This window comes from Crocodylus siamensis, chromosome 4 (assembly GCF_052110815.1).
Source record: "Crocodylus siamensis isolate JL-2025a chromosome 4, ASM5211081v1, whole genome shotgun sequence".
NCBI lineage: Eukaryota > Metazoa > Chordata > Crocodylia > Crocodylidae > Crocodylus > Crocodylus siamensis.
Genome location: NC_143398.1, coordinates 3,224,708 through 3,252,389, shown reverse-complemented (window position 1 = coordinate 3,252,389; position 27,682 = coordinate 3,224,708). Strand labels below are relative to the sequence as shown.

Below are 27,682 nucleotides of genomic sequence, written 5' to 3'. Positions count from 1 at the left end.
ATCTTGCAACCCATTTTTGTGGCACCATCCACAGGTTCAGAAATGTGAAATTCGATGATGTCCTGCAGTCCCTTCCAACTCTCATTTTTCTATGATTTTTCTCTACTTAAATAAAAACCAGAAGGTTTACTAATATGCTGGGTGCTCGGCACTATATTATTCAGTTTAAGATCAAAGCAAAACTAAAAACAACTTTATTAAAATGTGCATTTGTTTGCTACATTATATGTAAGCCTTAAAACACACAGCAAGCTAGGCAAAAATAGTCAAATGACATTCTTTCAATAGCAATGTAGTCATGATAGTTAAGCGTACATGTCTTATTCAGCTTCTTAATACAAAAAGTAGCTTCCCTGAGCATCCAACACTTCACTATTATTCATTTCCATACTTGGTGCAAGCACCTGGGCTCTGTAGTGCTGGCACCTGGGCTAGCTGAAGCAGGCACCTGGGAGGCTGCAAGTGGCTGCACAGTGGACTGTGTATCCCTGGTCCAGCTCGGTGGTGGCATGCATACCTCGGGTCAGATGGTGGGGAAGGGGCCACAACAAGGATTGGGCTCCTTACAGCTCCCCTGCTGTCTGCCCCTGCACCCCAACATCTTGCAAGCTGAGGTTGTGAGTGTTTTTGACAGTTGGCCCAAAAACACTGCTGGCCCCTGAGCTAGAGCTAACGCAGCCTGCAGGGCTCTGAAAAAGGTATTACCAGGAATGGCTAAGAGCAGAATGGCAGAAGAAAGGCTAGCTGGATGAATGGAACATCAAGACCATTAGAAAGGAGAGAGAGTTGTTAACACCTATGGAATAAAGACCAATTAGCAGGAATCAGGGAGATGATAATGAGCCCGAGTCAACTGACCCCTCTAGACTGTGAACAGAAATGCTGCTGCCCCTTCCCAAGTAGCTGGTTAAAGTTTGGCAGAGCAGGAATCAAAGGGGAGCGTAGCTGCCCCCCTGCATCCCTTCTGGATCCACCCCGGCTCCTTGTCACTCACTGTCCTAGAGAGGACACATGCTATCCAGACAACCCCCAGGCTTTGGCCTGGGACACAGCCTGTTCCCAGAGTGGTTTGCTTTTGGTAAGCAGGAACCCTGAAGGGAGTGGAGGGGGGGAGCAGTCCTAAGAGGGGGCTTCCTGCCTTTCCCACTGGGTGACTGTGAATTGCTCCGCCCAGACTGACCAAAGCTCCTGGCCCATGACATATTCTTTCAATAAATAATTCCCGTACCCACATAACACTAGGTAGGTCCTAATTTAATCCCCAATGCATAGCAAGCAGATTATCTGCACATGAAATATGAGCACAAACAGCTTGACAGCATTGCTCTTCCGGTCCCCGGGTCTGCCCTGTAACAGGGCCGGACTCTGGCTGTGAAACGGGCCCTCCCCAACATATCTTAGCCTCCCAAGGACCACCCTGAAACTTGACTGTTAGCACCCTGTAAATGATACGGAGGGGTCAGACTGGGGCTGCTCGTGTCTCAGCCATGCCAGGCCATGAGCTGGATGGGCACTGTTTGTATTCAGTTTGGCTAAGTGCATGGCTTCCCTCCCACCCCTCATCCCACTCGAACCCCAAGGCTATTGCTTTAATTAGGAGCAGACTGTCCTGCAGGGTAAGAGCCTGCACAGGGCAGTGACCACGGAGCACCCAGCAAAACCCTGTAACACACCCATGTCTCCACACCCACTTCACTTCACTTCACTTGTGACAGCAGGGAAAGTCCCTGGGGAGGAAGAAATTTTGGCTCACCAGCCACCTGCAGCATCACTTGCTGATTTTGAACGCTACATCCCCATCTTGAGGTTAAGCAAGATATGGGCCGCTGTCTCCAGCCTGAGGTTCCTCCACCGTCACATGGCAAAGCTCCAACTGCACCCTTCCCGCAACTCCTTCTCTGCTCCAGACTCCTGCCTTGGTCCAGGCAGGGCTGTTATCCCGACAATATCTGAGCTTTCATTCTGCTTCTTAAATAAGATGCCTTTGAGACAGCCAGAGCTTGGTCAGCAAAGCCAGCAGCATGTGCAAGAAGTTAGCAGACCTATGTAACAGCTGAAAAGCACCGATCTTTAAAAAAATCTGTTTTCTCTTGAATCTCTTGCAAATATGATATTTATATTATGCATAAATATTAATATTATCTTTGCACATATAATAGTTTTTGGGAGGAAAAAACCCCATTTTGATAACTATTCAATATGGAGACTTGCGAAGCCCCAGCATTCAAGGTAGCCTTTAGCCCTGAAAAGTCTCCAAGTTGTCTTTTATCTCTAGAACAGTGTTTCTCAGCGTGTGGGTCACAACCCAAAAGTGGGTCCCAAGAACATATGAAAGGGACGCGAACAAAATTTAAAAATAGAGCCGCACGAACAGGCTGTGTAAACAGGCGCTCGAGTTAGCACGGAGTTCGCGCGGGAGAGGGCGCGGGAGGGCACGAGACCCTGCCTGCGACCCCCCCAGAGTAGTCAGCCCCAGCCGCGGCCAGCCTACCAGAGGCATGACAAGGATGGGCACGCGCCACACCCCGAGGGTCCCCTCGGGCTCTGCAGCCCCCCCATCGGGCACCTCAGAGACGGCCGCCCAGACGGGGCCCATGGTCCCGGGCTCCATGCAGACGGAGCCCCTGGCTCTTGGCTGCGGGGGCTGCCTGTCCCTTTCTCAGGCTCTGGGGCCCAGGAGCATGGCCCCCTCCCCGTGCGGGGTCTGCTCCCTACTGGGGTCTCTGGCGCGCCAGCGGGAGGAGCTCCAAGCCACAGTCCAGAGACTGCGCGCCATCAGGGACTGCGAGCAGGAGACAGACTCCTCCTGCCAGGCCCTTCTCCCCCGGGAGCCGCAGGGCAGAGCTCCCTCTCCCTCCGCGACTAAGGAGGACTCTGGGACCTCCCGCTCTGCCCAGGCAGGGGCATGGACCAAGGTGGTCAAGGGCCCCAAGGCCCGCCGCACCAAGGCCCCCCCTCGCCGGAGGTTAGCAACAGGTTCGCACCTCTTGCAGCCCCAGCAGAGCCCACGCAGTTGCCAGCTCCCGCAGGCAGCCCAGGCTCAACCGCAGCTACTGGCCCCGCTCTCCCCAAGTCAAAGCGAAAGGTGTTTGTTGTGGGAGACTCCATCCTGCGGGGCACTGAGGGGGCAATCTGCCGCCCCGACCCCTTAGCCCGGGAAGTCTGCTGCTTCCCAGGGGCCCGCATCCGAGACATTGCGGAGAGGATCCCGCAGCTCCTCCGGCCCACGGACCACTACCCCGCGCTCCTTATTCACGTGGGCACCAATGACACGGCTCGGCGCACCCCCAGCCAGGTCATGAGGCGCTACAGGGAGTTGGGAGCGGGGCTTAGGGGTCTGGGAGCTCAGGTGGTGTTTTCATCGATCCTCCCAGTCTCGGGCTATGGGCTGAGGAGGGAGAGGAGGATCCACGCGGTGAACCAAAGACTGCGGCGCTGGTGTCATCGGGAAGGCTTTGGCTTCCATGACCACAGCCCGCTCTTTGGAGAGAGAGGCAGCGAGCTGCTGGGAAGAGATGGCCTCCACCTCTCTCCCCTGGGGAGGAGGCTCTTCTCAGCCGGGCTGGCTGACCTGCTCCACCGGGCTTTAAACTAAGCCCACTGGGGGAGGGGGGGACTACTGTCCCTGCTGGCCCGCTAAATGGCCCTTGCAAAGCCAGCGGACCAAGGCACTTAAGGGGGCACTTAAGGGAGCCCACCCCTGCCCCAGCCCTGGCACAATCTGTGGGCAAGGCAAGAGCCCCCAAGGGCACACTCGCCTGCCTGTACACTAATGCCAGGAGCCTGGGCAACAAGCAGGACGAGCTCGTCCTCCTGCTCAGTGCAAAGAAATACAATGTCATTGGGATAACGGAGACCTGGTGGGACTCCACCCACGACTGGACCACGGGGATAGAGGGCTATACCCTGTACAGGAGGGATCGTGTTGACAAAAGGGGCGGGGGTGTAGCTCTCTATGTCAAGGAAAGCTACATGTCCCTGCAAGCTGATGTTGGCGACCGGCATGGACAGCTAGAGACCCTCTGGGTAAAAATTCGTGGGGAATACGGCACAGGGGACACAACGGTGGGAGTCTACTACAGACCTCCCACTGAAAGTCCTGAGCTTGACCAGGAGTTCGCCCGGGAACTGACTGAGGCCGCTTGCTCCAGGACCTTGGCTGTCATGGGTGACTTCAATTACCCGGACATCTCGTGGGAAGATCACTCAGCTAATTCTGAGCGGGCGCAAAGCTTTCTCTCGTGCGTGGATGACCTCTACCTGACTCAAGAAGTCTATGGGCCAACGAGAGGCAAAGCGCTGCTCGACCTGGTACTGGCTACGGGGGACGACCTAATCGGCGACCTAGTGATGGATGGGAAGTTGGGTGACAGCGACCACGAGCTGATCACCTTCACCATCCACCGTAAAGCTGGCAAGTCAGTCAGCAACACAGAAGTCCTTGACTTCAGAAAAGCCGACTTTGACAAGCTCAAGAGGCTAGTCGGTCAGGCCCTCAGGGACCATGACCCCAGGGTGATGGGAGTTCAAGAAGAGTGGTTGCTTCTCAAGGAAGCGATCCTCAATGCACAAGCCAAATCTATCCCAACACGGAGGAAAGGCAGCAAGAAGGCACAGCAGCCCCCCTGGCTCTCCAGGGACCTAGCGGACCTCCTGCGGCTAAAAAGGAAAGCCTACAAAGGATGGAGGACGGGATTCACCTCCAAGGAGGATTACTCCGCGCTGGTCCGGTCCTGCAGGGACCAAACCAGGAAAGCCAAGGCTGCAACTGAACTCCAACTAGCTTCAGGCATCAAGGACAACAAAAAGTCCTTTTTCAGATATGTGGGGAGCCGGAGGAAAAGCAAGGGCAATGTTGGACCCCTGCTAAACCAGATGGGGCAACTGACAACTGACGCCCAGGAAAAAGCCAACCTATTAAATAGGTACTTTGCGTCAGTCTTTCATCAGTCCCATGGGACGCCCATGCCTGCTATGGGACAGGGAGATCCGGGTGAGGGGGATCCCCTACCCTCCATCAATGCTGACCTCGTGAAGGAACACCTTGAGAAGCTGGATACCTTCAAGTCAGCCGGCCCTGACAATCTGCACCCCAGGGCACTCAAGGAGCTGGCGAGTGTCATAGCCCAGCCCCTGGCACGAGTCTTTGAAAACTCCTGGCGCTCTGGTGTAGTGCCCGAAGACTGGAAGAAGGCCAATGTGGAGCCGATCTTCAAGAAAGGGAGGAGAGTGGATCCAGCTAACTACAGGCCCATCAGCTTGACTTCTATCCTGGGGAAGATCTTAGAAAAGTTTATTAAGGAGGCCATCCTTGAGGGACTGGCCCAGGCTAACATCCTAAGGGAGAGCCAGCACGGGTTTGTTGCGGGTAGGTCTTGTTTGACCAATCTCATTTCCTTCTACGACCAGGTGACCTATCACCTGGACAAGGGAGAAGAGATTGATGTCATGCATCTTGACTTCAAAAAAGCTTTTGATCTGGTATCCCATGATCACCTCTTGGCCAAACTGCCCAGTTGTGGCCTTGGCTCCACCGCGATCCGCTGGCTGGGAAATTGGCTCCATGGTCGGACCCAGAGGGTTGTGATTGATGGCAGTCACTCATCGTGGTGCCCTGTGACCAGTGGGGTCCCTCAAGGCTCTGTCCTGGGACCCATACTGTTCAACACCTTCATTAATGATGTGGACACTGGAGTCAGGAGTGGACTGGCCAAGTTCGCCGATGACACCAAACTTTGGGGCAAAGCATCCACGCCAGAAGATAGGCGGGTGATCCAGGCTGACCTGGACAAGCTCAGCAAATGGGCAGATGAGAACCTGATGGTGTTTAACACCGAAAAATGCAAGGTTCTCCACCTTGGGAGGAAAAACCTGCAGCACCCTTATAGGCTCGGCAGTGCTACGTTGGATAGCACTACAGAAGAAAGAGAGTCAGGGTCATCATTGACCACAAGATGAACATGAGCCTGCAATGCGATGCTGCGGCTAATAAAGCGACCAAAACGCTGGCGTGCATCCATAGATGCCTCTCGAGCAAATCCCGGGACGTCATTCTCTCCTTGTACTCGGCCTTGGTGAGGCCGCAGCTGGAGTACTGCGTCCAGTTTTGGGCTCCACAATTCAAAAAGGATGTGGAGAAGCTTGAGAGAGTGCAGAGGAGAGCCACGCGCATGATCAGAGGTCAGGAAAACAGATCTTACAATGACAGGCTGAGAGCCATGGGACTCTTTAGCCTGGAAAAGCGCAGGCTCAGGTGTGATCTGGTGGCCACCTATAAGTTTATCAGGGGTGACCACCAGGATCTGGGGGAACGTCTGTTCACCAGAGTGCCCCAAGGGATGACTAGGTCAAACGGTCACAAACTCCTGCAAGACCGTTTCAGGCTGGACATAAGGAAGAATTTCTTTTCTGTCCGAGCCCCCAAGGTCTGGAACAGTCTGCCATCAGAGATGGTTCAAGCACCTACATTGAACACCTTCAAGAGTAAATTGGATGCTTATCTTGCTGGGATCCTATGACCCCAGCTGCCTTCCTGCCCTTTGGGCAGGGGGCTGGACTCGATGATCTCCCGAGGTCCCTTCCAGCCCTGATGTCTATGAAATCTATGAAACAAACTTTAAAAAGGGATAATCCTTTAAGGAAGAAAAGTGTGGGAAAGTGTGGCTTTCCCCTTGTAGGCTGGCAGAGATCCAGCCTGTGAGAGGTTGCTTGGGACCCACTATGCCCCACACACCCACCCCCTGCCTCGCATGCTGGGGTGTGGGGCACTGGGTTGGGACTGGTCGTAAATGTTTACAAATGGGGCCTGGTCCAGAAAAGGTTGAGAACCACTGCTGTAGAGGTAAATTCTGGTCTCTTCATTTTACACTGGTGTGTAGGAGACCTGAGGGGGAAAGAAAGGGGCAGGAGCGGGCAGCCCCATCCCCGTGCCCTCCGCCGGGAAGGAATCGCTCGCTAGGGCCTGGGCAGAAGTAACGAGTGAAACATTTCCAAGACACACACCTGGAAAACCTTCCCCCGGGGACGCGTGTGTGCCTGTGCTGCTCCCGGTTGGTGTCAGGGTGATGCAGCCTCCTCTAGCCCCTGGCAGAGGTGCCCGTGAGCTGCAGCTCAGCCCTTGGCTGCCTGCGCCCCTGCTCCGGGGAGAAGAGGGGAAGGCAAGGGGGGAGTGCAGGACCTGGGGCAGAGTGGGGGCAGGTGCTGAGCCCCACCGCCATCCCCCAGCAGCACAGCCCAGGCAGTCAGCAGGGCTGGGGGTGTCAGCCCAGCTTGGGGGTACTGGGGTCCCAGCAGAAGGTGCGGGGGGATCCAGCAGTGCCCGAGGACGCGGCGGCTGCACAGCAAGCAGGTGTTTCCCCCCCACTCTCCCTCCCAGCAGACGTAACACCATGAGCCGTCCCAAAGGAGCACTTCATCAGAGAGATGCTGGTTTGCAGCGTTTCAGCTGCTTGTACCAGGTTTCCAAAGGCCTGCGTCCAGCTAGAAGCAGCCCCCTCACTTTGGAGGTCTCCCCTGGGTGGGATTCCTGCCTTGCTGGGTCACTGGGGACACGTCTGTATGGGGCGACTCTAGTTGGTTTTTCTACCATTCTCCACATCAGTCCAGGGCAGTCACAGCAAGCAGCAGATCTCTGCGTGCAGCAGGGATGGTTTCAGCTCTCAAACCGCAGGTACAGGGAGTTCCTCCGCATTCAGGGTCTTGGGGCTCAGTTTTGGTATCTGGGTTGAAAACAAGCAGAGCCGTGTTACGGGGGGTGAGCCGCGGCCAGGCCAGCCAGCCTGCTCTTGCTTCTCAGCCCCAGCGAGCCCTTGTTTGCGGGTCATTCTCCCTCCTCCTTGGGGCTGGTCCTGCCACGGGGCTCCAGCCCTCTGCTCCCCTGACAGCAGCGTGCAGCCACCTCCTCACGGGGCTGCTGTCTCACTGCTTACAAGTCTCGAGCAAGTGGATGGGCTGATGCAGCTGCAGTAGAGGAGCAGCCTGTCCTGGGCCCAGCATCACTCACACCAGGTTAAGCCTGTGTCTTTTTATCTCGGATCAGTGGCTGTCGCCCCAGAAGCCTCCCACAGGGACCGCAGCAGGTCTAGCACACGGGGTGCATCACAGTGCATGGAGTTGCAGGGCTGTGCCCTGGGATGCAGCGCCAGGGGCTCGTTTCAAACACAAGGGCCAGAGCGAGTCCTGGGAAGGATGGGTCATTTGGTGTGGTGATTTGGGAACTTCGTTGGAAATACAGTGATTTTTATGCTGGAAAATGGTGATTTAGGAACAGTTTTATATGTGGAAATATGGTTTTTATATGTATTGGGAACTTTATAGTGATTTTTAAGTATAGCTATTGTTAAATTTTATGTGTATGGCCCTCAACAGCTCACCAAAACTTGTTATGTGGCCCTCCAGCCCAAATAATTGCCCACTCCTAGGTTAGGAGGGCCAGAGGCCATCAAGAAGGCAAATAAAATGTTAGGTGTTATTTGAAAGGGAATTGTTAACAAAACTGAAAGTATTGTGATGCCCTTTTTAAAATCCATGGTGTGTCCACACCTTGAAGACTGCACCCAGTTGTGGTCCCCACATCTCCAAAGGGGTATAGAAGAGCTTAGAGGTGGGACCAGAGGAGGGCAACAAGAATGATTAGTGGTATGGAGGGGAGAGACTAATGAGGCCAGGCCTATCTAGTTTAGAAAATAGATGCTTGAGTGGGGACATGATAAGGGTTTATACGACTTTCTCTTCTCCCTGCTAAATGGAGAAGAGAAAGTCACTAGGGGTGTATTATTGAGTATCTCTCACCAGACAAGAACTAGGGGGCACAACATAAACTAGTAGGTAGCGAGAGAGAAATAGTGGAGAAAACCCTGGTCAGTCACTCTCCTCTTTAGCCTCTGCTCTGGGTGACACAGGAGACTGGGGACTATGGACCTGGGTCTGACCCAGTCAACGGCAGCTCTTATGCTCTTATTCTTTGCCTGAGGAGACAGCTGCATTTACCAGCTGTGAAGGGCTTGGGAGTGGGGATGATGGCTGGTCCTTTGCACCTACCAGTTGCTACCAAGAGTGTCCAGCAGCTGGAGGAGGCACAGGCCAGTTTAATACAAGGATGGAAGTGGGTGAGACCTTGTGTCTGGGCAGGAAGGACATCACATGAAAGCCAATTAAACACGACAGGCTCCGCCATACTCACAGTGCAGCCTGCCGATGCTTATCTTCACACTTTATGAAGCTCAGCAGCAGCAGCAGGGGCACGAGCACGATGAACATGCCTGGAGCTCCCAAACGACCGCCCCAGACACTCTCTGCTGTCAAATAGGAAAAGCAGTGTGAAAAGAAATGGCCTCAGTTACTGATGATACCAGGGGGAGTGCAGGGCTGGGTGCTGTCTTGCCAGGGCTCAGATTGAGGGCACCCCTCTCCCCCCAGCCCGCAGCAGCAACTCTGCCCCGAGTATCCGAATTGCTTGTTATGCCTCTGTCAGAGACAACCCTCTCCCTCCTCTGTGCCTTTTCCATGGGGGGCTTCCAGCCTGGGCACAGGTTTTCAGCCACAAACTTAACTTGATTGTGGCAGAATGAGTCTAATCTCTTGTCATTTGTAAACCACAGTCACCCAGATTAGGTCTCCAGTTACCAGGTAATTCCTTGTTCTTTTTTATCCAGTGGTGAATCCATATCTTTCCTGCCACGTCTTGTTGTTAAAGGGTTTTTACCAAAAGGATGCAACTTAGGTACCATTAGACAATGAAGTACTGATTTATTTCCTGAGGTTTTTTAACTTTTTCATAAAACGATCTGGTTGATGGGAAAAAATGAAGACTCACAGTGTGTTCTTTATGGTACGGTTCTTTGATTAGTTATCATTTCTTAGGTATCACTGTCTCCTGGACTGAAATAAATGACAGAAGCCTGTCCCCCCAACAACAGATTCATGCTTTCTTCAGTGGAGGTAAGTATCATATCCATTATCTTCTTTAATCATCAGAAAAATAAACTCAGGTAGTATAAACAAAGATAAGATCTTGTCTTTTGGACTCGCCTAGCCTAATTTCCCCTTTTATTTTCTTTGAGAGTATGAGTCTCACAAAACAGGGTACCTTGTCCTTTAAGTATCTTTAATGGTGTCGGGCTTGTTGTATTTATGTTTCTTCTTTACAATGATACTTCAGCCAGATCTGACCTTGTCAAAAAAGTATTTAAGAAAAGTTTTTACTTAACGCTGTAAGCTTGTGCTGCATGCCAGGTGTGATTTCAAGCTTGTCAAACACAAGTACTTAATACTTATTACTTAATTAAACTTATTACTTAATATTACTACTTAGTATTAGTTGCATGGTAACAAACTGCATTAAACCATGAATTCCACCTTGTAGGCACTGGTTCTGGTGGAAATGACAGAGTTGCATTTAGATCCTTACTTTAATTGGTGATGGACTCTCTGGTCTTGAAGCTTACAGTCTGGACAATGTTTGAATGCTTTTTTAAAAGAGAAAACCAGTCTATTCACACCAGGAAAAGGTGTGCACCAGGTATCACTAAAGAAGGAATGTGTGCGTTGCAGGTAACATGAATTGCTTGGGGCATCGTTGCATGGAGCACATCAGAGAAAGTGCCACGCATCTACATTGCATTATCAGGTGGAAATGCTGAGATCTTGCTAAACCCTGAGACATAGGTTACAACCGCCTTCGCCAAAGCTTGTGCTACACTTGAAAAAATGTACAGATATGAGCAGAATTGGCTGTGTTTGAAAAACATGCAGGTCATGGTCTTTCCAGCTCTCGGGTACAAATAACATGGGGAGCGCATGGTTATCTTGTGCATCTGTCTGGTCATAGTCTTTCCAGTTCCCAGGTACAAATAAAATTGAGAGTACATAATTATCCTGTGCACCTGCTGCTGTATGCCACAATCAAGATTGATTCATATTCTGCCAAGGCAGATTTTGTAGACTGAATGTGCAAAGCAATTATTCCTGGTCAATAAACCTGGCAAAGTTTGTTGCACAAGGGAAACTGCCAGCATTTGGTTTGTGCTTGTTGAAGTACTCCCTTAGTTCTGAGTTATCGATTTTTTCCAAAAGTATGTTGGCAACCGTGAATGCCTCCACTAGCTCCAATGCAGCCTCTCTTCTTGTTATGCTACTTTCAATGGTTGTTTTAAACATTAAGGACATTGTTGCTTGTTTTTTTGTTCTGACTTCAGCTTCTACAGGAGCCTTTCACTGCGATTCGCACTCTAAATAGCAATTGACACTGCTTTTCCATGACACATCCAGAGTCACGTTGCGTTCGCTGTTAGAACTTGCAGAGTCCTAGAAAAACAGGGCTGAAAGGGACCTCTGGAGGTCACATCTAGGTCAACCTCCTGCCTGAGGCGGGATCAGCCCTGTCTAAACCCTCCCAGACAAATCTATTGTCCAGCCTCTTAGCAAAAGCACAGGCGACAGCAGACAGACTCTGTTCACAAGGGATGCCCTCCTAACTCATGCAGAGGAAGCGATAGGGAAGCAGAGAGTGTGATGCTAATTGCCCAGACCTTGCTCTATTTTGCATCTGAGGAGCAGCAGCAATGAAAGCAATGACAGGGGAATAAGGGTCCTACCTGTCACCTGGAGCTCCACAGTGCAAGCAGTCAGAACGGAGTTGGCACCGAGAACCGCGTAGCAGGAGTAATTCCCCGAGTCGCTGGGGGTCACCCCCCTCAGCAGGAGGGAGGCATTGCCCTTCAGGAACTCGGCTGGGAAGAGCTGGGTTCTGCCCTGGTATTTCTTGCCCTGATGCTCCGGGTGGGTTGTGCCTCTGTAGAAGCTGTGCACGACAGCGCCCGGCTGTTGCCAGTTGACAGTAATGTCCGAAAGGCTGAACCCCCTTGGACGCGCCGTGTGGCAGGGCAGGAGCACGTCTGCACCAGCCCACACGTGGGTCACAGCAAATCCAGCACCTGCAGGAGAGGAAGGACCTGCATCTCTCGCTCCAGCCTGGGTTGCCTCTTCCTGATGCCCTGTGCTTTCTGCATAGCACGTGATGGGCTGTGACTTGGGGAGGGGGCATGTGGAGAGTACTGAGGATGTTCCAGCATCTCTAGGGATCCCTGTCTGTACCCTGCTTCCCTGGCCCTGCATCCCCAGAGCTGCTTACCCCAACCCCACCTCCAAACCCTTCCACCTATCAATCCCAGCTGGCCAAACCAGAGGGGATGAATATCGCTAGCACCCTCTATATCAGAGCCTCAGGCTAGTGCCCTGCTCACCCCACCTGTGCTATGGAGAAAACTACCTGCCTTATTCTTACTAACCAGGATAAGATGTTTATTCTGCAGAAAAAACCCTAGCACCAGGAGTTTATTTCTCCCATGAAGCTACAAATCAGTGGCTTTTTCACCCCGTAACATGATTAAAAAACAACCCACTCCTCTTTTATATTGCAGGCAAACAGGCCCTGCTTTCCAGAACTAAGCAGCATCCAGACAAACCCTCACACGAGTTATGTTGCCCCAACTTGGCTCATAACAAGAAGACCCTGGGGCCCACCAGCTCTTCTGGCCGTATCAATGATTGCTAAATCGCAGACTGTGCTTAATTTTCAGGTCGGCAGAGTGGACGACACAGAGAAGATGGAGCAGATTTGCCATCTCATAGCATCAAAAGGCTCTTGAAGGGGAAAATTAAAAGTGACTTGTCCTATTAGGCCTTCTTGACTGCCTCCCCACACTGCCGGCCCATGTTCATCGTGGAGTCAATGACGACTCCAAGATCCTTTTGCGTCTCCGTGCTGGCAAGGGGGGAGTTCCCCAACCTGTAAGTGTGGTGCCGGTTCTTCCTCCCCATGTGCAACACCTTGCACTTATCAGTGTTAAACCCCATCCTATTCTCATCCGCCCACCGTTGCAACCTGTCAAGGTCAGCTTGTAGCCTACTGCACCCTTCTAGTGCACCCACATCCCCCCACATCTTAGTGTCATCAGCAAACTTGAACAGGGTGCTTTCTACCCCCTCATCCAAGTCACTGATGAAGATGTTGAACAGCGCGGGCCCGAGGACCGAGCCCTGCGGGACCCCACTGCCCACGTCCTTCCAGGTCGAGAAGAACCCATCCACTACCACCCTCTGGGTGCGGCCCTCCAACCAGTTGGCGACCCATTTGACCGTGTGGGCATCGACACCACAGTCTCCCAGCTTTTTGATGAGAACAGGGTGAGAGACAGTGTCGAAAGCCTTCCGGAAGTCCAGAAAGACTACATCCACAGCAACCCCTGCGTCTAATGATTTGGTGACCTGATCGTAAAAGGCCACCAGGTTGGTCTGACAAGACCTGCCACTGATGAACCCGTGTTGGTTGCCCCTGAGCATGCATTCCCCCGCAGGGCCCTCCTGGATGTGTGCCAGGATGATTTTTTCAAAGAGCTTACCCGGGATTGAGGTAAGACTAACTGGCCTGTAATTTCCCGGGTCCTCTTTTTTTCCCTTTTTGAAGATAGGGACTACATTGGCCCTCTTCCAGTCCTCCGGCACCTCACCAGAGCACCACGAGTGCTCATAGAGCCGCGCCAGGGGTCCCGCAATGACCTCATGGTTAATTCTGGCCAAAAGCTTGGTGGAGGCTGTTGTGGGTTCAGGATGTGACTGTTGTGTGGAAGACTACACACAGAAAGGATGCAAATTGGACAGAGTCCAGCGGAGGGCAGTGGAAATGGTTTGGGGGCTGGAGGACAGGGCTTGTGAGGCGAGGCAGAGGGAACTGGGCTGATTTGGTCTGCAGAAGAGAAGACTGAGGGGGGATTGAATAGCAGCCTTCAGCACGGCTCTAGAAAGCATGGAGCTGGACTGTTCTCAGCAGGGGCAGATCCCTCAATCGGTTGGCAACGCTCCTACCGATGCACCCAGGATGCCGGTAGCCTCCTTGGCACCAAGGGCACACTGCTGGCTCCTGTTCAGCTTCTTGTCCCCTGTCACCTCCAGGTCCTGTTCTGCAGAGCTGCTGCCCAGCCTGTCGTCCCCCAGAAGCAGGGCTGGAAGGGAGCTCCAGAGGTCACATCTAGTCCAGCCCCCCGCCTGAGGCAGGATCATCCCTATCCAAACCATCCTATCCAAATCCATTGTCCAGCTTTTTGGGGAAAACTACCATGAACCCTGACACAGCACAGACATCACACCCTGACCTGCCTCATGTAAAGCAGGGGAAGCACAGTAGCCAACGTCCTGTTTTTATACAATGCTGTTAATATACACTTGAGGGCTTCTAGGTCCAGGCCACGTTGTGACCATGTCAAAAGCTCAGAGGTTTCCTCTGGACCTAAATCGCTCTGGGACCAAAGCATCTGACCTCTCTCAAGGTGCATGAACCCAAGGAATGGAGACTTCCAAAGCCTTACACTGCTTATCCTCGAAGGCTAAAGGTGGTGGAAGGAGGCTTGCTAAGGAATAGCACGTCCGGGGTTTTTCCACCCTTCCCACGGCCTGACTGGAAATTAGATTTGCAACAAATCTGACAAGGTTAAGGGAGTCAGGGAAACTGGGAAATGCCAGTGGTACAAGCTGGGTTGTGCTGTATTCTGTGAACTTTGGGAGGACACAGAGGCACCCATCCAACCAGTCTCCAGAGCAAACAGGGACACAAGATTAAAAAAAAAAAGGTTGTACTGGGTCAACACTATGGTCCATCTCTCCCACCACCTTGCCTTCTCCTTGACTTCAGACCAACTCACTTAACTACCGCTCTTTGATAATGGTGGCGACGGTGGTGGAAAGCAGGTGTCTGCCATATAGACCGATGAAACCAGAAACGCCTAGGTGCTCATCAGTACCAGCTCACGTCACTGCATCCTTTTAAAGGAGAGCAAGGCAGGCCTAACATCATCCGTCCACCTTTGCCAACTGCTGCAAGTGCAGCAGAGCTGAAATCCTTGACAAGACGTCCCGTGTGGCCAACAAGGAGCCCAGAAACATTTCCAGGAAGGGCCCGATAATGAAATGTGTTTTGCTTTAGACGGGCGGCTTCCCTTTTTCCACTGGCGGACCCTCCCATGGAGCTGCAGACCCCTCTGAATTGTGCCCACATGCTTTTGATTGATCCCAGTTGTGTTGCACCAGGGACCACGGGTGGAAAACCACCGGCTTTAGGCAGTCACCTGCGCGGCGCGGGCGCTTAGGTTGGCATTCAGGCTACCGCCGGGGGCTTCCCACACAGCTCACCGGTCAGGGCAGGCAGGCAGGCGAGGACAGTCCGGGCCAGCACGGCGCTCGCGGGCATTTTCATTTCGGGGTCCGAGGCTCACGTCCAACCTGCGGGTGGGCAAAGCTGTGAGGGCGGCCTGAGGCAGGGCCCAGGCAGGCCCGCCGGGGCGGCCGCTCTCGCGCCGCCGTGTGCCCGCCCTGCGCGCGCAGCCACCGCCCTCAGGGGCCGCTCGCTCCCCTCTGCCCCGCGCGGCGGCGGAGCAAGGCCTTCCCGCCGGAGCCGAGCCGGACGGCAGTGCCGGCGTGGGGCGGCCAGGGCCGCAAGCGGGGGCGGGCCGCTGACCGCGGCAGCAGCGGAGATCCGGCACCCCTCCCCCGCCAACGGCCGCCACTAGACCAACGGGCAGGCTGGGGCGGGGGCAGACGGAGCCAAGTGACCCCTTCAGCCAGGGAGAGACCTCTGGTCCCCAGGAAATGTGGAAAAGTCACCCAAAAGGTGAACACGAGGTGTCTGAAACCCCCCAGGCGGGCTCCCGAGCCCTTCCCTGTGGCGGTGACTCATTCTCAGCCTGAGGTGAAAGCAAGATGTGTTTGCATGGTGCCCCGCCCCGGCGCGGGGAGATGGCCACTCGGTCCGGGCGCCCCGGGAGCTGGCACGTCTGGCCTTGCTTCTCTTTGGGAGAAAGTGACGTACTGAAGGATGATTACAGCACTGCGAACCCGAGCCGACTGATTTCTGTGCTATTTATTTATTTAAAAAGAAGGGATAGCTTCTTTTTAGGACAGAGAGCATCACCACAAAAATACCTGCGCAGAAACACCTCATGAGCCACAAGGACTGTGGTGAAGTCACCGGGAACTCGGCGACGTCTGAAGCGAGAGCGCTGCGCGCGAGGGCGGGATGCGCTGGCCGCCGGGAGCCGAGAGCCTCGGCTCCTTGCACACGCCGCCGGCAGCACGGCGTAAGCACTGGCAAAACACTGCAGCCTCGCTATTGATTTAGGACCTCAGAAGGATTTCCTTTAACAATGATCAGCAACTCTTCATTTTGCCTCTAATGAAGGACGCTTTGATTGTCTTCCCAGCAGGAGAAAGCAGTCTTGTTACAAGCAGCGCCCTTTCCCCCCAGTGTCCTCCTAGGCACGATGACAGGGTGGCTGGACTTAGGATTTCAAGAAGTTTGATGCGGTTTCGATCCCTCTCTTTCTCCTTTGCACTCTTCTTTATTTTCATCTTTATCTTCTTTCCTGTTATCATACTGGAGTTTTCATTTTGCTTTTTGTCTTTGAAGTACTTGGAAAGTTGAACAGGTCCTGATTTCTCTCACCTTTTCTTCTTTTCTGGACTTTTCTTCAGCTTATTCTCTTTTTTCCTTCTCTTTTTGTTGAGTTTTTCCTTTTTCCTTTTCTTTGATTTGGACCTGGGAGAATCTCTGCTTCTTGAGGGGGAGGAGGAGGACCTTGATGAAGGGTGTGAAGAGGGGGAGGCAGAACTACCACTAGAGGATGATGTAGATGAAATGGATGATGACCGGCTTCTGCAGCGTTTTCGGTTCCTTTTTTCTTTCCCTCTGACTTTCATCTTGTCCCGTGATGTTGCACAAATCATTCTGCTTCTCTCATCTTGCCTTCCTCCACTGCCAGCGCCTGGAGGGGTGGGGAGAGGAGCTTTCTTTTTTTCTTTCTTCCTTCACATTTTCATTGCTTCTTTCAGTTGCTCTTCTCTGTCATTTTTTACAGGTCTTATTCCCTTGGGATTCCAAGGGATATTCATCAAAGGTTGCTCCGGGGCATCTTGCCACACTCCTCACTGGACTCATAGCTTCAAGCAAAGCACTACTTGGACAAAACAGCAACCGACTGGAGGAGCACACATGTCTAACACAAGCGCTGCCCTGGCGGAGCAGGAACCTCAGGTAAGGGGGAAGGGCAGGGGAGGGGAGGGGAGGGGAAAAGTGGCTTGGGGAAAAGCTGAGTGCAGGATGGGGGATAATGGCCCTGCACCCACCCCGTACCTGACACCTCATGCTGCAGCCGCTTGCAGCCCACCTGGGGCTGCCTGTGCCTGCTCCGGACAGCCCCGCACGCTGCGAGTGCCTGCAGCAGGGAGTGCTGCCCACGGGGCAGGCGAGGGGCTGCTTTTCCCAGCACTCAGCACCAGCTTCTTCCCTGCCCGTGAGCAGGGGGTCAGGGCTGTGTGCTGCCCTTCGCCTGTACCGCGGGGTTGGGGGGCACTGGGAGCCAGGGGGACCACGGGGCCTGCACTGGTGTCCAGAGGCCAGTGCCGGTGTGGCCCAGAGCAGGGTGGCAGGAGCTCGGGGTCCTGGCCAGCAGGGGCTCTATGGAGCCGGGCCAGCTCCCCGTCCCTGGTGGTGCAGCCCAGCCTGGCTCCACAGACCCCTGCCAGCCTGTGCCCTGCTCTGGGCCCCACTGGTGCTGGCCCTGGGACATTGGTGACCGGGGGTGGGGCACCTGTCAAGGGGCGGGGTTACCCATGTGGCCCTCAACAGCCTGCCAAAACTGGGTAAGCACCCCTCTGCCCAAAATAATTGCCTGCCCCTGCTTTACATACATACATACATACCTACACACACATACATACATATGTTGGTTTACATACATTCATACCTACACACATGCATAAGTATGTATGTTGGTTTACATTCATACATAACTTTACGTACATACATACATGAATAGCTTTACATACGCACATACATAGCTTTGCATAAGTACATACATTGCTTTACATGCATGCGTATCTACACACATACATACATATGTTGGTTTGCATACATGCATAGCATTGCATAAGTACATACATACGTTGGTTTACATACGTACGTTGGTTTACATACACATACATACATAGCTTTGCATACATGCATACATACGTTCCTTTACACACATACATACATACATTGGTTTACGTACAAACACACAAGGCTTTACATACATACACACACATGTTGCTTTATATACATATATACATACATAGCTTTGCTTACATACATAGCTTTGTATCCATCCATCCATAGCTGTGTGTACATACATACATAGCTTTATATACATACATACATGCAAAGCTTTATATACATACATACATGCATAGCTTTGCATAGCTATGCTTACATACATACATATGTTGGTTTACATGTATGTATGTACGCAAAGCTATGTATGTGTGAATGTAGCGCAATGTATGCATGTAAACCAACATATGTACGTATGTATGTATGCAGAGCTATGTATGTATGTACGCATACATTGTGTTACATACACACATGCATAGCTTTGCATATGTACATATCTACACACATGCATACATATGTATACTTATTTACATACATACATACGTAGCTCTACACACATACATACGTTCCTTTACATACATACATACATGCATAGTTTTACTTACATACATACCTTTGCATACATACATACTTACCTGCATATACGTATGTTGGTTTACATACATACAGACAGAAAAATTAGCTTTGCATACATACATTCATACATACATTGTTTTATATACATGCTACACACATATACACACACACATACATAGCTTTAGGTCCATACATACACGCATAGCTTTGCATACACACATTGCTTTACATACATAAATGCATACATGTACATGTTGCTTTACATACATACATACATAGCTTTTCATACATACATAATAGTTTTACTTGCATACATAGCTTTGCATACATACATACATACATACATAGATAAATACTTACCTACACACATACATACATATATATGTTGGTTTACATACATACAGACAGACATAGCTTTGCATACATACATGCATTGCTTTATATACATACATATCTATGCACATAGATACATACATATGTTGGTTTACATACATAGCTTTAAGTCCATACGCACATGCATAGCTTTGCATACATACATTGCTTTACATACAAACACACATTGCTTTACATACATGCATAGCTTTGCATACATACATACTTATGTTCCTTTACATACATACATACATAGTTTTACTTACATACATAGCTTTGCATACACACCCATACATACATACATATATATGTTGGTTTACATACATACCTAGTTTTAATTACATACATAGCTTTGCATACATACATACATACATACATATAAAGCTTTATGTAATACATGCATGCATAGCTTTGCATACATACATAGCTTTACATACATACAAACATAATTTTAGTTACATACATAGCTTTGTGTGCTGTGATGGCCAGAACCAAAGACATTAACAAGTAATAAATATGTGCTTCTTGGAGGCATTTGGAACTTGTGTCTAACATGAAGCTTGTATTTTTGTAACCCGCAAACATAGCGTGTAACTGCGTGTGGGACTGACCAGGCCTCAAAGACAAAGCTCTAGCTGTGAAATTAGCTGACCTAATAGTTCTTTCTCGCTCATAATTTAGACTTGATGATGATAAAAGCTGGATTCAACTGTCCAGCTTATCCAGGACATTTCAAGAAAGGACATCTCAAAAAAGCATAGCCAGAGATGGAGATAGGACTAGCTTCCCGGATTAAGGCAGAGATGGAGATAGGACTAGCTTCCCGGATTAAGGACAATAAGAAGTCCTTCTTCAAATACATAGGGGGTAAAAAGAGGGTCCCGGGTAATGTGGGGCCCCTGCAGGACACGATGGGCAACTTAGTCATCACGCCAGATGACAAAGCTAACATATTTAACGATTTCTTTGCCTCTGTCTTCCTAAGTAGGGACCAGTTCAGCCACCTCCCTGCTGGGCCCCCCTCGGGCCCCGGGAGAGACACGCCTGGGCCAGGGGCTAGCGAGGAGTTAGTTAGGGTACTTCTGGAGAGGCTGGACGCGTTCAAGTCCGCTGGTCCGGACGATCTTCACCCTAGGGTTCTACAGGAACTGGCCGAGGTCATTGCGGGACCCCTGGCGCGGCTCTATGAGCACTCGTGGTGCTCTGGTGAGGTGCCGGAGGACTGGAAGAGGGCCAATGTGGTCCCTATCTTCAAAAAGGGAAAAAAAGAGGACCCGGGAAATTACAGGCCAGTTAGTCTTACCTCAATCCCGGGTAAGCTCTTTGAAAAAATTATCCTGGCACACATCCAGGAGGGCCTTGCAGGGGAATGCATGCTCAGGGGCAACCAACACGGGTTCATCAGTGGCAGGTCTTGTCAGACCAACCTGGTGGCCTTTTACGATCAGGTCACCAAATCATTAGACGCAGGGGTTGCTGTGGATGTAGTCTTTCTGGACTTCCGGAAGGCTTTCGACACTGTCTCTCACCCTGTCCTCATCAAAAAGCTGGGAGACTGTGGTGTCGATGCCCACACGGTCAAATGGGTCGCCAACTGGTTGGAGGGCCGCACCCAGAGGGTGGTAGTGGATGGGTTCTTCTCGACCTGGAAGGACGTGGGCAGTGGGGTTCCGCAGGGCTCGGTCCTCGGGCCCGCACTGTTCAACATCTTCATCAGTGACTTGGATGAGGGGGTAGAAAGCACCCTGTTCAAGTTTGCTGATGACACTAAGATGTGGGGGGATGTGGGTGCACTAGAAGGGTGCAATAGGCTACAAGCTGACCTTGACAGGTTGCAACGGTGGGCGGATGAGAATAGGATGGGGTTTAACACTGATAAGTGCAAGGTGTTGCACATGGGGAGGAAGAACCGGCACCACACTTACAGGTTGGGGAACTCCCCTCTTGCCAGCACGGAGACGGAAAAGGATCTTGGAGTCGTCATTGACTCCACGATGAACGTGGGCCGGCAGTGTGGGGAGGCAGTCAAGAAGGCCAACCGTACCCTGTCATGCATCCACAGATGCATCTCGAGCAGGGCCAGGGAGGTGATCCTCCCCCTCTATGCGGCACTGGTCAGGCCGCAGCTGGAGTACTGCGTCCAGTTCTGGGCGCCACACTTCAAGAGGGATGTGGACGATATGGAAAGAGTCCAGAGGAGGGCCACTCGTATGATCAGGGGTCAGCAGGGCAGGCCTTATGAGGAGAGGCTACGGGACCTGAACCTGTTTAGCCTCCACAAGAGAAGGTTAAGGGGGGACCTTGTGGCCTGCTACAAACTGGTCAGGGGGGATCAGCAGGTATTGGGGGAGTCCCTGTTCCCCCGTGCGCTGCCAGGAGTGACCAGGAATAACGGTCACAAGCTGGCGGAGGGTAAGTTTAGATTAGATATTAGGAGGCGCTACTTCACAGTCAGGGCGGCTAGGGCCTGGAACCAGCTTCCAGGGGAAGTGGTGCAGGCTCCTAGCCTGGGGATTTTTAAAAGGAAGTTAGATGAGCACCTTGCCGGGGTCATCTGACCCCGGTGCTCTTTCCTGCCAAGGCAGGGGGTCGGACTAGATGATCTACCTAGGTCCCTTCCGACTCTAGCTACTATGAAACTATGAAACTATAAGAGAGTTTTCAAGGGGCTAGATTTAGGCGGGGTAATGTTAATTTTAAACTCGAAGATGTTGTGTTGCAATTTGTTTATTGGATAAACCCAGGCTTGGGCAGTAACTTATTATAATAATTTCTAACACCTTTTAACCGCATAGGATAACAGCTATAAAGGAATATTATGAATGGCTATGTAACTAAAATTAGCATAATTAGAATATAAAAGAACACACACGTCATAGTAACCCTGGGGAAGGAGGGAACAGAAGGGTCATTGCTGTCCCGTACCCCACGGATCTTTCTTACTCCCTGTGAGAGCGAGGACCAGATCCTGACTGAGGCTCTTCCACCGGTATCTTTCAGGCAGCCCAGTCCAGAGACGTCTGACTTCGCTGAATCAACTTGCTGTGCATCTTCTAACTGAGGGACTATCAATAAGTTACTAACCTAGTGGGAACTCTTGGTTAATTTCTTTATCTGTTTTATTATCATTGTCAATTCAATCTGTATTGTTATGTTGTCTGCTTATTAGCTTAACCTTTTTATTAACTATTATATATGCAAACTATATCTTTTGTTGTCATCAGTAAAATTCATTCCTTTTTGTAAGTGAAACTTGTCATTTCTTTCCTTTCCAACATCACCTTCTTGATCCTGAACCAAAAAGCCCAGTGGCTAATAAAGTCGCAGTGCTCAGTCAGTCTGCAACTAAATTGATATACTCACAGTGCCCAGCTGGCCTGTGACGGCATGCATGCATATGTACATACATACTTACCTACACACATACATGCATGTGTATGTTGGTGTACATACATCCATGCAGACAGATATAGCTTTGCAAACGTACATGCATACATACATTGCTTTATATACGTACATATCTACACACACACATGCATACATATGTTGGTTTACATACATACATACATACATAGGTTTAAGTCCATATATACATGCATAGCTTTGCATACATACATACCTTCCTTTACATAAATACATACGTACATAGTTTTACTTACATGCTTAGCTTTGCGTGCATACATACATACATTCATTGGTTTACATACATACGTACATGCATAGCTTTGCACATACATAGATTTACATACATACATAGTTTTACATGCATAGCTTTGCATATATACAGACATATACATACATATGTACATAGATTTCATAGACATTAGGCTGGAAGGGACCTCGGGAGATCATCGAGTCCAGCCCCCTGCCCAAAGGGCAGGAAGGCACCTGGGGTCATAGGATCCCAGCAAGATAATCATCCAATTTACTCTCGAAGGTGTTCAGTGTAGGTGCTTGAACCACCTCCGCTGGCAGACTGTTCCAGACCTTGGGGGCTCGGACAGGAAAGAAATTCTTCCTTATGTCCAGCCTGAAACGGTCTTGCAGGAGTTTGTGACCGTTTGACCTTGTCATCCCTTGGGGCGCTCTGGTGAGCAAACGTTCCCCCAGATCCTGGTGGTCACTCCTGAGAAACTTATAGGTGGCCATCAGATCACCCCTGAGCCTACGCTTTTCCAGGCTAAAGAGTCCCATGGCTCTCAGCCTGTCATCGTAAGATCTGTTTTCCTGACCTCTGATCATGCGCGTGGCTCTCCTCTGGACTCTCTCAAGCTTCTCCACATCCTTTTTGAATTGTGGAGCCCAAAACTGGACGCAGTACTCCAGCTGCGGCCTCACCAAGGCCGAGTACAAGGGGAGAATGACGTCCCGGGATTTGCTCGAGAAGCATCTATGGATGCACGCCAGCATTTTGGTCGCTTTACTAGCCGCAGCATCGCATTGCAGGCTCATGTTCATCTTGTGGTCAATGATGACCCCCAAGTCTCTTTCTTCTGTAGTGCTATCCAACGTAGCACTGCCGAGCCTATAAGGATGCTGCAGGTTTTTCCTCCCAAGGTGGAGAACCTTGCATTTTTCAGTGTTAAACACCATCAGGTTCTCGTCTGCCCATTTGCTGAGCTTGTCCAGGTCAGCCTGGATCACCCGCCTATCTTCTGGCGTGGATGCTTTGCCCCAAAGTTTGGTGTCATCGGCGAACTTGGCCAGTCCACTCCTGACTCCAATGTCCACATCGTTAATGAAGATGTTGAACAGGATGGGTCCCAGGACAGAGCCTTGAGGGACCCCACTGGTCACAGGGCACCACGATGAGTGACTGCCATCAACCACAACCCTCTGGGTCCGACCACGAAGCCAATTTCCCAGCCAGCGGATCGTGGTGGAGCCAAGGCCACAACTGCGCAGTTTGGCCAAGAGGTGATCGTGGGATACCAGATCAAAAGCTTTTTTGAAGGCAAGATATATGACATCAATCTCTTCTCCCTTGTCCAGGTGATAGGTCACCTGGTCGTAGAAGGAAATGAGATTGGTCAAACAAGACCTACCCGCAACAAACCCGTGCTGGCTGTCCCTTAGGATGTTAGCTTGGGCCAGTCCCTCAAGGATGGCCTCCTTAATAAACTTTTCTAAGATCTTCCCCAGGATAGAAGTCAGGCTAGTGGGCCTGTAGCTAGCCGGATCCACTCTCCTCCCTTTCTTGAAGATCGGCACCACATTGGCCTTCTCCCAGTCTTCGGGCACTACACCAGAGCGCCAGGAGTTTTCAAAGACCCGTGCCAGGGGCTGCGCTATGACGCTCGCCAGCTCCTTGAGTACCCTGGGGTGCAGACTGTCAGGGCCGGCTGACTTGAAGGTCTCCAGCTTCTCAAGGTGTTCCTTCACGAGGTCAGCATTGATGGAGGGTAGGGGATCCCCCTCACCCGGATCTCCCTGTCCCATAGCAGGCATGGGCGTCCCATGGGACTGATGAAAGACTGACGCAAAGTACCTATTTAATAGGTTGGCTTTTTCCTGGGCGTCAGTTGTCAGTTGCCCCATCTGGTTCAGCAGGGGTCCAACGTTGCCCTTGCTTTTCCTCCGGCTCCCCATATATCTGAAAAAGGACTTTTTGTTGTCCTTGATGCCTGAAGCTAGTTGGAGTTCAGTCGCAGCCTTGGCTTTCCTGGTTTGCTCCCTGCAGGACCAGACCAGTGCAGAGTAATCCTCCTTGGAGGTGAATCCCGTCCTCCATCCTTTGTAGGCTTTCCTTCTTAGCCGCAGGAGGTCCGCTAGGTCCTTAGAGTGCCAGGAGGGCTGCTGTGCCTTCTTGCTGCCTTTCCTCCGTGTTGGAATAGATTTGGCTTGTGCATTGAGGATCGCTTCCTTGAGAAGCAACCACTCTTCTTGAACTCCCATCACCCTGGGGTCACGGTCCCTGAGGGCCTGACCGACTAGCCTCTTGAGCTTGTCAAAGTCGGCTTTTCTGAAGTCAAGGACTTCTGTGTTGCTGACTGACTTGCCAGCTTTACGGCGGATGGTGAAGGTGATCAGCTCGTGGTCGCTGTCACCCAGCTTCCCATCAATCACTAGGTCGCTGATTAGGTCGTCCCCCGTAGCCAGTACCAGGTCGAGCAGCGCTTTGCCTCTCGTTGGCCCATAGACTTCTTGAGTCAGGCAGAGGTCATCCACGCACGAGAGAAAGCTTTGCGACCGCTCGGATTTTGCTGAGTGATCTCCCCACGAGATGTCCGGGTAATTGAAGTCACCCATGACCACCAAGGTCCTGGAGCAAGCGGCCTCAGTCAGTTCCTGGGTGAACTCCTGGTCAAGCTCGGGACTTTGAGTGGGAGGTCTGTAGTAGACTCCCACCGTTGTGTCCCCTGTGCCGTATTCCCCACGAATTTTTACCCAGAGGGTCTCTAGCTGTCCATGCCGGTCGCCAACATCAGCTTGCAGGGACATGTAGCTTTCCTTGACATAGAGAGCTACACCCCCGCCCCTTTTGTCAACACGATCCCTCCTGTACAGGGTATAGCCCTCTATCCCCGTGGTCCAGTCATGGGTGGAGTCCCACCAGGTCTCCATTATCCCAATGACATCGTATTTCTTTGCACTGAGCAGGAGGACGAGCTCGTCCTGCTTGTTGCCCAGGCTCCTGGCATTAGTGTACAGGCAGGCGAGTGTGCCCTTGGGGGCTCTTGCCTTGCCCACAGATTGTGCCAGGGCTGGGGCAGGGGTGGGCTCCCTTAAGTGCCCCCTTAAGTGCCTTGGTCCGCTGGCTTTGCAAGGGTCACTCAGCGGGCCAGCAGTGGCAGCAGTCCCCCCATCCCCCAGCGGGCTTAGTTTAAAGCCCGGTGGAGCAGGTCAGCCAGCCTGGCTGAGAAGAGCCTCCTCCCCAGGGGAGAGAGGTGGAGGCCATCTCTTCCCAGCAGCTCGCTGCCTCTCTCGCCAAAGAGCGGGCTGTGGTCATGGAGGCCAAAGCCTTCCCGATGACACCAGCGCCGCAGTCTTTGGTTCACCGCGTGGATCCTCCTCTCCCTCCTCAGCCCATAGCCTGAGACTGGGAGGAGCGACGAAAACACCACCTGAGCTCCCAGACCCCTCAGCCCCGCTCCCAACTCCCTGTAGCGCCTCATGACCTGGCTGGGGGTGCTCCGAGCCCGAGGGGACCCTCGGGGTGCGGCGCGTGCCCATCCGTGTCATGCCTCTGGTAGGCTGGCTACGGCTGGGGCTGGCTATGGCTGGGGGGGTCGCAGGCAGGGTCTCGTGCCCTCCCGCGCCCTCCCCCGTGCGAACTCCACACTAACTCGGGCGCCTGTTTATGCAGCCTGTTCGCGGGGCTCCCTGGGGGGCTGGGCCAGGTAGGGGCCTGGGTGGCCCCAGGCAGCGGCCTCCTCCCAGCAATTGAGGAGTTAACCCCTTCCCACCACGAGCCCACTCACCTCCGGCTGTGCTGGGGGTCGGCAGGGGGCTCGGTGGCCGCTGAGGGGGTGTCTGGGGGGCTTCGGGGGGTGGGGGCGCAGCGGGCTTCACCCGCACGTCTCTCACCGCTCCAGAGCCTACCCGAGTGTGTTTTTTTTTTTTTTATCCCCCTGTTTGGCGGGCCCTTTTAAACTACGCGCATGCGCAGTGGGCCTGCCGTGGGGGAACGCTGGCTTCTCAGGCCAGGGGGGCCCTGCCCTACAGGAGGGGGACTGGTGAGTACCCCGTCCTTCGCTCCTCTCTCCCTGGGGGGCGGGGCCAAGTAGGGGCCTGGGCGGGGCTTGACCCCACGGGCACCAGGCAGCAGCCTCCTCCCAGCAAGCGAGGAGTTAACCCCTTCCCACCACGAGCCCGCTCACCTCCGGCTGTGCTGGGGGTCGGCAGGGGGCTCGGCGGCTGCTGAGGGGGTGTCTAGGGGGCTTCGGGGGGTGGGGGTGCAGCGGGCTTCACCCGCACGTCTCTCACCGCTCCAGAGCCTACCCGAGTGTGTTGTTTTTTTTTTTCCCCTGGCTGGCGGGCCCTTTTAAACTACACGCATGCACAGTGGGCCTGCCGTGGGGGAACGCTGGCTTCTCAGGCCAGGGGGGCCCTGCCCTACAGGAGGGGGACTGGTGAGTACCCCCTCCTTCACTCCTCTCTCCCTGGGGGGCGGGGCCAAGTAGGGGCCTGGGCGGGGCTTGACCAGCAGCCGCCTCCTCCCAGCAAGCCGCTGTTGGTTTACATACATACATCGAGACAGCTTTACATATGTGCATATCTACACACACAGTTTTACTTACATAGCCTTGCATACATACACACATACATATATGCATACTTTGGGAAGGACTGGGCAGACGGGCACGGAGGGGTTGCAGGTGGCACCACCGGTGAGGTGCAGGAGATGAGGATGTGGGGAACGAGATGTCTGGTGGATGTACACGAACACCAGAGCTGGTGCATTTTTTAAACTACCTGGCAGTCAGCAGTGATCCAAGGCACACACGTACTTTATTATAATTGGGATCAAAATAATACCATGGAAAGACACTGCAACCCTGGGATGACCCGGTTTAATTGAGGTCATCACTGCCCCGCTGGGCTTGCGCTGGGACCCAGCCTAGAAGAACGGCTGAGACTAGCAGCCTCTCCATGTTATTCCTCAGCCAGGGCCATCAGCACTGCTGAGGGGAGACAGAGGTCTGCATATGCTTCAGTTTGGGGGGTGATGGTTTTTCTGGGCCCTGGAAGCCACACACCTGCTTTGCCAGCAAACATAAGGAATTAGCCAAGACCCTGCCTCCTTTTCCACCTCAC

At 52.3% G+C, this 27,682-nt stretch overlaps 1 protein-coding gene and 1 long non-coding RNA gene across 3 annotated transcripts; one reads left to right on the top strand and one right to left on the bottom strand.

The window, feature by feature from the left end:
* Positions 1 to 5,997: 5,997 nt before the first annotated feature.
* On the bottom strand, positions 5,998 to 26,637 carry LOC149865398 (CD276 antigen-like). Of its 2 annotated transcripts, XM_090041470.1 has the most exons (5): positions 26,347 to 26,637; positions 15,184 to 15,273; positions 11,595 to 11,933; positions 9,182 to 9,296; positions 5,998 to 7,718 (listed from the first exon to the last, which is right to left on the bottom strand). In XM_090041470.1, the coding sequence occupies exons 2-5, from the start codon at positions 15,245 to 15,247 to the stop codon at positions 7,706 to 7,708; spliced, it is 531 nt and encodes a 176-aa protein (XP_089897596.1). In that variant the 5' UTR covers positions 15,248 to 15,273; positions 26,347 to 26,637; the 3' UTR covers positions 5,998 to 7,705. The 2 variants fall into 2 exon arrangements, with proteins under 2 accessions (XP_089897596.1, XP_089897597.1); XM_090041471.1 differs by lacking the exon at positions 26,347 to 26,637 and having other exon boundaries at positions 9,182 to 9,293; positions 15,184 to 15,320.
* LOC149865399 (uncharacterized) lies at positions 15,990 to 22,658 on the top strand. The gene is made up of 3 exons (XR_016441686.1): positions 15,990 to 16,127; positions 16,905 to 17,080; positions 21,926 to 22,658. It is a non-coding gene; the product is annotated as an uncharacterized LOC149865399 (long non-coding RNA).
* Positions 26,638 to 27,682: the final 1,045 nt, after the last annotated feature.